The sequence below is a fragment of the Pelophylax lessonae genome (genome assembly GCF_965119305.1).
Source record: "Pelophylax lessonae genome assembly, chromosome: 3".
Classification (NCBI taxonomy): Eukaryota; Metazoa; Chordata; class Amphibia; order Anura; family Ranidae; genus Pelophylax; species Pelophylax lessonae.
This window is the reverse complement of record NC_138770.1, coordinates 65,069,903-65,082,750: the sequence shown is the minus strand read 5'-3', so window position 1 is coordinate 65,082,750 and position 12,848 is coordinate 65,069,903. Positions and strand designations below refer to the sequence as shown.

General features: G+C 45.5%; 1 protein-coding gene across 1 annotated transcript in view; it reads left to right on the top strand.

Annotated features, from left to right (window-relative positions):
- LOC309550326 (uncharacterized protein) overlaps window positions 1-6,462 on the top strand; it is a gene marked incomplete at both ends in the record, with an annotated part of 82,721 nt that extends 76,259 nt beyond the window's left edge. The window contains one exon of the mRNA XM_082250723.1: window positions 5,875-6,462. Coding sequence (XP_082106849.1) covers window positions 5,875-6,462 — 588 coding nt within the window. The remainder of the gene's footprint in view (window positions 1-5,874) is intronic.
- Window positions 6,463-12,848: the final 6,386 nt, after the last annotated feature.

The following is a 12,848-nucleotide window of genomic DNA, read 5'->3' as shown; positions in this document are numbered from 1 at the left end:
CATAGTTACATGGTTAGTCAGGTTGAAAGAAGACAAAATTCCATCTGACTCAACCAATAAAAAACAAAAAAACAGTAAAGAAAACCCAACCATACAATCCCATACACACAATCCTATACCCGCAGTTGATCCAGAGGAAGGTATAAAAAAACCCCAGCAAAGCACAGTAGTGACCTCAGCAAATCTTCCTCCAAATCTGGTGAAACTAGCCGTTCGATGTAGCAGTGCCTTAGATATCACACACATACAGGGCTTTTTTTCAGCGGGAACGCGGGGGGAATGCAGTTCCGGGACCTTCAGTACTGAATGTTACTGTATTTAATGGCAAGGGGTGCTGGGGCGTGCTGGATTGTCTATTGATACTGGCTGCTGGGGGATCTTTTGTTGCTAGAGGGGATCTATTTTTGCATTGTTGTTTATTGTTTCTGGGAGGTCAATTGTTGCTGGTTTGCTGGAGGGGGGCTTATGATGCTGAGGAGTCAATTGTTGCTGGATAGGACTCGCTGTTGAGGAAGGGGTCTGTTGATGCTGGCTGCTGGGCGATCTGTGGTTGCTGGGGAGGGTTTATTGCTGGTGGATGCAGGGGATCTATTTTTACTGCTTTTCTTACTATCATTACCAAATTCCATACAAATTACTTAGCATCACAAAATGATACCTGGCTCTGTATTCTGTAAAGGGGGCGGCACTAAGAGGTGGGGGGGAGGGGTTGAATCAAGAAACGGTGCTCGGAGGTGGGTAGGGGGCAGAGACAAAAATTGACCCAGAAAGTGGGAGTTCGTGCACCTATTCTCTGAGAAAAAAAGCACTGCACACATATATATATATATATATATACTGTATACATACTTCTCACACACTTAGATCTACAAATATACAGCTATGGGGCTGTAGGCAAACCCACATAACAAAAAGTGCACTTCCACAGGAGGAACATTATGAAAATTGTCTTTATTTTAGAGTACTGCTTAGACTAGTGGTCTCCAAACTTCAGCCTGGGGGCCAGATGTGGCCCTTTGCTTGCCTTTATCTGACCCCAGGTGCACTATTCCACCAAGCAACAGCAATGATGGGGCACCATTCCCCTTACTGATACCATCAATGGGGCACTCATTTTACCATTGATACCAACCACGGGGCACTATTCCTTCCATTAAAACCAATGTTGGGAAAATCATGTCAGGATATTTTCTACTCCTACTGGCCACAGTCCAGCCTCCCCCTAAAGCCTGAAGGTCAGGAATCTGGCCCTTTGCTTAGAAAGTTTGGAGACCCCTGGCTAAGATACAATGAATATTTCTAAATGTTCCCTATAGTATAGCAAATCTTCACTTTTTGAGTTCAGTTTCACTTTAAATGAGAACATTTAATCAGACAGATTGTGATGAGGTTGGCTAAAAGAAGTAAAAGCAGCTAAGCCACTGTAAAACATAGCAGAGGTATTGTAAAAGAAAAAAAAGTATTGCCGTGTCTTACTTCCATTACAGTTCTCAAAAATAAAAGGTAAGATAGTAGATGCCACCAGTGGCGGCTGGTGCTCCATGGGCCAAGGGGGGGGGGGAGCGGCAGATGGACTGCACCATACCCCCCCAGACCACAGCGAGACAGGAGAGAGGGAAGACAGGAGACAGGACAGGGGAGACAGGAGACAGGACAGGGGAAACAGGGGAGACAGGACAGGGGAGACAGGAGACAGGACAGGGGAAACAGGGGAGACAGGACAGGGGAGACAGGAGACAGGACAGGGGAGACAGGAGACAGGACAGGGGAAACAGAGGAGACAGGACAGGGGAGACAGGAGACAGGACAGGGGAAACAGGGGAGACAGGACAGGGGAGACAGGAGACAGGACAGGGGAAACAGGGGAGACAGGACAGGGGAGACAGGAGACAGGACAGGGGAAACAGGGGAGACAGGACAGGGGAGACAGGGGAGACAGGACAGGGGAAACAGGAGACAGGACAGGGGAAACAGGGGAGACAGGACAGGGGAGACAGGAGACAGGACAGGGGAAACAGGGGAGACAGGACAGGGGAGACAGGGGAGACAGGACAGGGGAAACAGGAGACAGGACAGGGGAAACAGGAGACAGGACAGGGGAAACAGGGAAGACAGGACAGGGGAGACAGGACAGGGGAGACAGGACAGGGGAGACAGGAGACAGGACAGGGGAGACAGGACAGGGGAGACAGGACAGGGGAAACAGGGGAGACAGGACAGGGGAGACAGGACAGGGGAAACAGGGGAGACAGGACAGGGGAGACAGGACACTTACCCTGCCTGGATGCAGCAGCAAGGCGGTGGCGGCTTCGGCTTCTTCCCCGTCTTCTGCGTCTCCTCCCTCCTCCTCCATGCCCAATGGCATGGCTTTTCCTTTCGGCCAATCGGGAAACGGATCTCAAAACCCGCTTCCTGATTGGCCAGGAGGAGGATCCATGTGACAATAGCGAATTTTCATTCGCTATTGTCACACAACTGGGTGGGCTCGGGGCGCAGTGCTCTGCACCCCGAGCCCACCCATTCTTTTAGCCTGTGAGAGCCTCTGGCTCTAGTCACATGTTAAAAAAAAAAAGCCCTATTGAACTCCATGCATCCGGCTCCCCGCATGTAGATTAGGGGGCCAGACGCATTGATGGGGGGCCCCGGCGCCCCATATACACCAGCTGCCACTGGATGTAGCCATGAAAATAACATCTTCAATACTCTCAGCCAACTCTCAGGGCCACTGGTAAGGCAGTACAGCCAGCCCTCCTGTACTGGGCCCAGGCCCCATCAGTTTAAATGGGGTCCCAGGCACCTGCTGATTGGGAGGGCCGACTATACTGTATTACTGCAGACCTCCATCCTCTTCTGCCCCCCACAGTGCTGCTAGCTTTTCCTCCTATTTCTGCCTCCGGGGATTTGGTTCTAGTACATGCGTGGCTTCCATCTGTTGTCCAGGCCCCCCCTGTGTGCCCCTTTCCCTCGCAGCACTGCAGGCTTCCCGCCACTCCTCTCCTGCCAGCAGGCACACAGATGGATGTTTCAGGATATAGAGCAGGGAAGGGGCTAGTAAATATGTCATTTTCTGTCCCCTTCCTTTCCTTAATGAATACAGTGAGTGATCAGTACCAATCACTCCTGTGTCCATTCATCAATGAAGCATAGTATACTGTATTTACTATGCTACAGTTTGTGAATGAGCAGGAAGCCTCAGAGTGCTTCCTGTTTATTCATCCGTGCAACTGAGGTTGCAGAGAAGGAGAGAGATAAATCTTTTTGCTGGGGGGGGGGGGGGAGTGGCCCTGTCAGGTAGGCTGTATGGGGCCCCGTGATTTCTAACAGCAGCCCTGCCAACTGTACATCCAGAACTGCTACATCCTGATGTTATGGAACCATACTGTATAGAGCTGTTTCAGACTCATTGGCCTTCATTGGTGCAGTGCATTGAAACCACATCCTTTATTAACCACTTCTGGACCAGAAGGTTTTTCCCCCTTAATGACCAGGCCATTTTTTTGCAATACGGCACTGCGTTACTTTAACTGACAATTGCGTGGTCGTGCGATGCTGTACCCAGATAAAATTGATGTCCTTTTTTTCCCACAAATAGAGCTTTCTTTTGGTGATATTTGATCACCTGTGCGATTTTTATTTATTGCGCTATAAACAAAAAAAAGCGACAATTCTGAAACAAAAAACAATATTTTTCCCTTTCTGCTATATAACATTCCCAATAAAAATCCTTTTAGGCCAATTTGTATTCTGCTACATATTTTCAGTAAAAAAAAAAAAAAAAAATCGCAATAAGCGTATTTTGATTGGTTTGCGCAAAAGTTATCGTGTCTACAAACTAGGGGAAAGTTTTATGACATTTTTATTATTTTTTTAATAGTAATGGCGAGAATCTGCGATTTTTTGCGGGACTGCAACATTGCGGCGGACAGATCGGACCCCTAACTGACACTTTTGACACTTTTGGGGGGACCAGTGACATTACTACAGTAATCAGTGCTAAAAATATGCACTGTTACTGTAATAATGACACTGACAGGGAAGGGGTTAACTTTTTTGGTGATCAAGGGGTTAATGTATGCCTGGTGCTTACTGACGTGTGTGGGGGGAGGGGATTGTGTGACACAGGCACAGATCGTAGGTTCAGCTATGCTGAATCCTGTAATCTGACAAAGCGGGCGGATCTTCTCAAACGATCCCCGACGATCGGGGAAGAGCAGCGGTGATCACCGCCTCATCTCCCCTGGCCCGACTCCTGCTGTGTCTGAATTTAGCGGGAGTGAGCCTCCGGCGGCGCGCGCGCACGCCGCCCACAAGGGGAGGAGTCCAGCGACGTAGGTCTACGCCGCTGGACGAGGTTTACAGTTGATGACAGTGCATTCCAAATTAGTGACCATGAGTTGAGCCTTGATGAAGTGGGCAAGGGCTCGGGTTCGCTTTACCATGGTTCATAGAGAATATTGATTAGTATGAGATACAGTAGATACATCCAAATGTGCACATCATAGAAACAAAATAGGGAACAAATGACTGAGAAAGCACCAGTGGAGACAGTATACCCCTTGCCCAGGCTGTTACTGGAGCCGATAGGTACTACTTTTTATCAAGTATAACAGCCCAGAGCTGGTGAATGTTGGGTCTTAGCAGGTCTTCCATGCCTGTGGCCTGATGTGGGTCTGCCATTGTTACCGGTTACCTCTCCAGCCCATGTGAGCTGCGACCCTGGGTGTGAGAACCGAGACATGGACGACTCCGGCATCTTGGTTTTGTGTTTTTTATTGTAGAAAAGGGGACGGGAGAAGGGAATGAGTGGGATACTCCTTTAGGCTTAACTAATTACACTTGGGACTTAATCCTAGAAAAATGGCCGTTGGCGCTTCCTTGACGCCAGCCGACTCCAGCCAACGCTCACTAACACTGAGAACACAGTGTAGCTTGATATGCTGGATCCTCGACAATAAGTCCAGAAGACCAAAGACTGTAAATTGTAGAATTACTGACACAGCTGCACTGCATAGTCACTGAACACTCCCCTCCTGCCTTGCACTGACTTGAGGTAGTACTCTATAGATTCCTGTAAAGCTGCAACTCTCAACTGTCACACTCTGTCCAATTCAGGGCCCATAAGCAGGTGTCTACTTTAACCTTGAACTCTTCGGGGTTCACTGACTATGCACCCCCTCTGTAACTTCAGAGTCCTCTACCCAGGTACCCCCTTTCAGTTAGCTGGCACTGGATCCCAGAACCTCTTCCGGAGTGGTCCCCTCTGACTCTAGGCAGACCCCCAGGGTCAATCCACAGTACTCACAACCTGTGTAGGCTTTCCTGGGACTGGACCCCTCTCTCGCTTTGCAGGCTCTCGGCACACCGGATCCCCTCAGCTCAGCTCAACACTTTCTGGATCCTCAGGCGACACTTCGAGACATCCACCTTCCTCAGACAGGAGGAGAGACAGCCGCACTCTCCCTCCTGGGACTCTGCTCCCGCCAAAGACACCCTGTCACGCACTTCCCCCAAACTTATACCCACTCCCAGAATCCTTTGCAGCATAATCTGCCTGCTGGGGTAGTTACAAGCTTGGATGTGTCCCCTGATTGGGCTTCCCGCACTGCCCTATGAGAAGCCTCTCACAGGAGCCAGGGGGGATACTTCTCTCTTCAGCAGGCACATCCGGAAGCCCTGACACCCTACCTAACAAATCCCAGCCCTGCTGTTAGGCAGACAAGGCCCAATATACATTTACCTAGCACCGACCTGTATGGTGCTACATTTGTAAAAGATAAGCTACCCTTTAAAAGGTTAATTAACAAGATATATTTTAAATGTGCAAATATGTGCTTATGTTACGATCTCATGAAATGTTCTTTTCTTGATTACCAGGTGGACCCTAAAAAAGAAGTCTACTGGAGGCACGTTAGCTCAGATGCCTGTAGGTTTGCGATGATGTGGAAATACGGTGGAATTTACATGGATACCGATGTCATCTCACTTCGTCCAATACCCCAGGACCATTTTCTAGCAGCCGAATCTTTTATAGTTACTAGCAGTAGTGTTTTTGGCCTCTCCTCGCATTACCAGTTGGCGTGGCAGTTTATGGAGAACTTTGTTCAGAACTACAGGGGACAAATATGGGGACACCAAGGGCCGGGGGTTTTCACACGTGTTGTGAAGAAATTGTGTGGCATGCCGGTATTTAACTCTACGGATGATGTCATGTGTGGAAACATCAGTTATTTTCATATTCAACGTTTCTACCCAATCCTTCATCCAGCATGGAAAAAGTACTTTGAAGTCTGGGAGAATTTGCCAACTTTTAATGACTCCTATGCCCTACATCTTTGGAATTTCAAAAATAAAGAAGGTATTTCTATGGTACCTGGAAGCAACACATTGGTGGAACATCTCTACCAGAAACAATGCCCTACCACCTATGGATATATCTTGAGAAATGAGAAAACTCATCTGTAACAAGGCTTGTTGGGCTTATAAATACAGATTATGTGATTCACACATAAGTAAACGATGGTTTCCTAACTCAACATTTGAAGTATTCAAGAAAATCAGACTAAGAACAATAACTCTAGCGCCATAGCTAGGATTCACTCTAAATTTATAACCTATAAAGGTTTTTAAGGCTTCACCTATGGGCAATTTAGGTATCATAGTTAGTCGTCATTTGACAGGCGAGCGCAATTTTAACCACTTTACAGGATTTTCCTGCTTTACGTCTGGGCCACTTTTTACAACTTGGGGCACTGCGTGACTTTAACTGACAATTGCGTGGTCATGCAACGCCGTACCCAAATGAAATTTACGTCCTTTTTTTTCACACAAACAGAGCTTTCTTTTGGTGGTATTTGATCACCTCTGCGCTTTTCATTTTTTGCGATATTAATAAAAAAAAAAGCGAAAATTTTGCGAAAAAATTAACATTTTCTAATTTGACAGTTAAAAAATATCCAAAATATTCAATTTTTGTCATATATTTAGGCCAAAATGTATTTAGCTACATGTCTTTGACAAAAAACTCCTCAATGAGCATATTTTTAACCGCTTTAAGACCGGAAGATTTTACCCCATTCCTTTATTCCATTATTTTGCGATTCGGCACTGCGTTAATTTAATGGATAATTGCGCGGTCGTGCGACACTGTACCCAAATTAAATTTATGTCCTTTTTTTCCCCACAAATAGAGATTTCTTTTGGTGGTATTTGATCACCTCTGCACTTTTTATTTTTTGCGATATTAATAGAGCGAAAAGTTTGAGAAAAAAAACAATATTTTTTACATTCTGATATATAACATTCCTAAAAAAATGTATAAATCAAAATTTTTTAACATTTTAGGCCAATTTGTTTTCTGCTACATATTTTTGGTAAAAAAAATCACAATAAGTGTATTTTGATTGGTTTGCGCAAAAGTTATCGCAGCTACTAACTACGGGAAATTTATGTAATTTTTATTGTTTTTTTTTTTTTACTAGTAATGGTGGCGATCTGCAATTTTTTTTGCGGGACTGCGACATTGCGGCGGACAGATCGGACCCCTAACTGACATTTTTGACACTTTTGGGGGTACCAGTGACATTGCTACAGTAATCAGTGCTATAAATATGCACTGTTACTGTAAAAATGACACTGTCAGGGAAGGGGTTAACTTTTATTGGTGATCAAGGGGTTAATGTATGCCTGGTGCTTACTGGCGTGTGTGGGGGGAGGGGATTGTGTGACACAGGCACAGATCGCAGGTTCAGCTATGCTGAATCCTCTTATCTGTGACTGCCTGTCACTTAGGAGATCCGCCCGCTTTGTTTACACAAGCGGGCGGATTTCCTCACTCGATCCCCGACGATCGGGGAAGAGCAGCGGTGATCACCGCCTCTCCTCCCCTGGCCCGACTCCCGCTGTGTATGAACACAGCGGGAGCGTGCCTCCGGCGGCGCGCGCGCGCCGCCGAGAGAGGGGAATGTCTGGTGACGTAGGTCTACGTCGCCAGACGATAACGAGCCACTGTGCCGCAGTAGAGGCACAGTGAGCAGTGGTAAAGAGGTTAAATCTTGACATGTTTAATATATATTTACTTTATTAACCGGTTGCCGACTGCGCACAGTATATTTACTGCGGCAGTCAGCCCCGGCCAGGCAGAGTGACGTAGATCTACGTCACTCGCCTGTCACTGCTATTAGAGCCAATAGCGGGCGAGTGCGCGCCCGCTGAGGTGCGCGCCCGCCTCGGCTCGTTCAGGGAGGAGTGCGGGCGTGTGACCGGCGAACCCGATGTCCCCCGGTCACACTACGATCGCCGGTACAGCGGGAGAAAGGCAGAGCGGCTTATGTAAACAAGCTGCCTGTCATTCCCCCTGTGTAAAAATGCAGGTCAGACGGTTCTACTATGTAGAACCGTTGATCTTTGTTTTTACACCAATAGCATTGTCCCACTACAGTTAGAATCACGCCCCTAGGACACACTTAACCCCTCCCTGTCCAATACAGTTAACCCCTTCCCTGCCAGTGTCATTTTTGCAGTAACAGTGCATATATATAGCACTGATTACTGCAGTAATGTCACTGGTACCCCCAAAAGTGTCAAAAATTACAGTCAAGGGTCCGATCTGTCCGCCGCAATGTCGCAGTCCCGCAAAAAAAATCGCAGATCGCCGCCATTACTCGTTAAAAAAAAAAAACACCAAAAATGACAAAAATTTTTCCCTTTGTTAGTAAACGCGATAACTTTTGCGCAAACCAATCAAAATACACTTTTTGTGATTTTTTTTTACCAAACATATGTAGCATAAAACAAATTGGCCAAAAATGTTAAATTTTGATTTTTACATTTTCTTTGGGGGAATTTCATATAAAAAAAAGTGAAAAATATTGTTATTTTTGCAAAAATTACGCTCTTTTTTTGTTTATAGCGCATGATCAAAAAATCGCACAGGTGATCAAATACCACCAAAAGAAAGCTCTGTTTGTGGGAAAAAAAAGGACGTGCAATTCGTTTAGGTATAGCGTCGCACGACCGCGCAATTGTCCGTTAAAGTCACGCAGTAAAAAATCGCAAAAAAAACCCTGGTCAGGAAGGGGGTAAAATCTTCCGGGGCTTAAGTGGTTTTAAGCATCATATTTTATAAAAAAAAAAATGGGTAATATATTATATTTTATGTGCACTCAAATTCATTGTGTGTTATGGATTTTACTGGTTGAGACACTGAGATAAAACTCTGAAAACGCATACACCCCAGATATATAGGCTGCACCAATGTGTTTATAATCTGTTCTTCCCCAAATGTAATATCACAGTCTATTGTATACACATGATAAGAAAAAAGGGGTAGTATGAGATAATATTAAAACTAGCAAATAGAATAATATCCCATTTTGTATTTCATCAGCTTTCTGTAAAAGTTGCAAAAAAATGGAGGAAGTAGAGGAACTCGTTAGTATAACAGGAAAGGTTCTCCAAATGTACTTCTATTTGATTTTCTTGGATGTATTACAAGACAACTAAAGCTTATTTGGATAGACAATAAGGTTTTCTTTCTAAAGGAAGCTTTCCCTTTTCCTATTGAGTTTTCTTGCTCCTTCTTTCTCCTTCTCCCCGGTCTGGTTTAGCTCGCTGGGCGACGAAACTCTACATTTTCTTATTTGTTGTGTCCCTCCTCTTATTCTCTTCCTCCTCAAACATTCTGGTACATGGAAAAGGCTCCTTGACCCTCCCCAAACTTTTTTTACCCCCCCCCTTTTTTTTTCTCCAAAGGCCGTATCTTTTGACATAATCTGCCAAATTGTACCTTACTGATTGGCCACATCTAACCCATTGTTGAACATGCATACTCTGAGATTGTTTATTGCTCAGCATCCTCTACTTTATGTTTGTCTTTCTTGATATTCCCATTCACAGGATCATTGCACACTCATATGATGTTAATATGACTGATACCCCTGTTCAAGGAATTATTGCACTGATATTTTGTGGTTTCATATTTGCAATGGAAAATGTATTTCTCAAGGATCGATTGTAATTATTGTCACTTTTTTTCCTTTTAAATAAAAAGGTATGCTTTGGGCACTGGTCCAAATCATGTGGTGGAGGGGGATTATGGTGTGGGGTTGTTTTTCAGGGGTTGGGCTTGGCCTCTTAGTTTCTGTGAAGGGAACTCTTAAGGCATCAGCATACCAAGACATTTTGGACAATTTCATGCTCCCAACTATGTGGGAACAGTTTGGGGTTGGCCCCTTCCTGTTCCAACATGACGGTACACCAGTGCACAAAGCAAGGTCCATAAAGACACGGATGAGTGAGTTGGGGGTAGAGGAACTTGACTGGCCTGCACAGAGTCCTGACCTCAACCTGATAGAACACCTTTGGGATGAATTAGTGTGCAGACAGCGAGCCCGGTCAAACATTCCCATAGACACACTCCTAAACCTTGTGGACAGCCTTCCCAGAAGAGTTGAGGCTGATATAGCTGCAAAGGGTGGGCCAACTCAATATTGAACCCAAGGAACAAAGACTGGGATGTCATTAACATTCATGTGCATGTAAAGGCAGGCGTCCCAATACTTTTAGTAATATAGTGTATGTTGCTTTTCCATTTTGGTCCATCTTTATTAGTGGGAAAGGGCCCTCCCCTCCCTACATAGTAAGCATTGGCCAAATTTGACTATTGTCTTTCGTGTGTGGGTGGTTTTGGGGGTGGCCCTTGGGCAGCCCAATGACTACTTAAAGAGGTGAGACATAGCCATTATTGTTTGATTTTTTGGTGCTCATATTCAGAGGAAAGGATCAATTATATCCAAATACACCAGGCTTGGGTAAGATTCTCTTCTGAGAAATAGTGGTGGTAGTTATATCCTTTTAAATATACACTGCTCAAAAAAATTAAACACTTTGAAAATGCATCAAGTCTCAATGGGGACAAATATCAAGCTGGATATCTATACTGGTATGGACTGAGTAGTGTGTTATCATCTATACTGATATGGACTGGGTAATGTGTTAGGATCTATACTGGTATGGACTGAGTAGTGTGTTAGGATCTATACTGGTATGGACTGGGTAATGTGTTAGGATCTATACTGGTATGGACTGGCTAATGTGTTAGGATCTATACTGGTATGGACTGGGTAATGTGTTAGGATCTATACTGGTATGGACTGGGTAATGTGTTAGGATCTATACTGGTATGGGCTGGGTAATGTGTTAGGATCTATACTGGTATGGGCTGGGTAATGTGTTAGGATCTATACTGGTATGGACTGGGTAATGTGTTAGGATCTATACTGGTATGGGCTGGGTAATGTGTTAGGATCTATACTGGTATGGGCTGGGTAATGTGTTAGGATCTATACTGGTATGGACTGGCTAATGTGTTAGGATCTATACTGGTATGGACTGAGTAGTGTGTTAGGATCTATACTGGTATGGACTGGCTAATGTGTTAGGATCTATACTGGTATGGACTGGGTAATGGGTTAGGAATGAAAGGATCCCACATCGTTTGATGGAAATTAAAATTATCACCCCACCCTACAGAGGGCTGAACTCAAAGTCTCCCCGAAAATCATAGTGAAACAATGATGCAGCAGGCTAGTCCATTCTGCTGAAATTATTTTGCAGCAACTCAAAATGGTACTCAGTAGTTTGTATGGCCCCCACATGCTTCTATGCATGCCTGACAACATAGAGTCATGCTCCCAATAAGAGGAAAGATGGTGTCCTGGGGTATTTCCTCCCAGATCTGGACCAGGGCATCACTGAGCTCCTGAACAGACTAAGGTGGAAACTGGTGGCACTGGATGGACCGAAACATACTGTCCCAAAGGTGTTCTATTGGATTTAGGTCAGGCGAGCGTGGAGACACTTTAATTATATCAATTCCTTCATCCTCCAGGAACTGGCTGCATACTCTCACCACATGAAGCTAAGCATTGTCATGCACCAGGAGGAACCAAGAACCCTCTGCACCAGCGTAGGGTCTGACAATGGGTCCAAGGATTTCCTCCTGAAACCTAATGGCAGTCAGGGTGCCATTCTCTACCCTGTAGAGGTCTGCACGTCCCTCCTTGGATATGCCTCCCCAGACCATCACTGACCCACCACCAAACCAGTCATGCTGAACAATGTTACAGGCAGCATAACGTTCTCCACGGCTTCTCCAGACCCTTCCACATCTGTCACATGTGCTCAGGATGACCCTGCTCTCATCTATGAAAAGCACAGGACACCAGTATTGGACCTGGCAATTCTGGTGTTCAATGGCAAATGCCAATTGAGCTCCATGGTGCTGGGCAGTGAGCACAGGGCCCACAAGAGGACGTTGGGCCCTCATGCCACCCTCATGAAGTCTGTTTCTGATTGTTTGGTCGGAGACATTCACACCAGTGTCCTGCTGGAGGTCATTTTGTAGGGCTCTGGCAGTCCTCATCCTGTTTCTCCTTGCACAAAGGAGCAGATACCGGTCCTGCTGATGGGTTAAGAACCTTCTACTGCTCTGTTCAGCTCTCCTAGAGTAACTGCCTGTCTCCTGGAATCTCCTCCATGCTCCTGAGACTCTGCTGGGAGACCCAGCAAACCTTCTGGCAGTGTCACGTATTGATGTGCCATCTTGGAGGATTTGGACTGCCTGTGCAACCTCTATAGGGTCCAGGTATGGCCTCATGCTACCAGTAGTGATACTGACCCGAGCCAAATGCAAAACTAGAGAAAAACACTCAAACAGATGAGCAGAGGACAAAATTGTCAGTTGCCTCCACTTGTAAAACCATTCCTGTTTTGGAGCTTGTTACATTGTTGCCCATCTAGTGCACGTGTTGTTCATTTTATTAACACCAAAGAAGCTGAAACTAATTAAC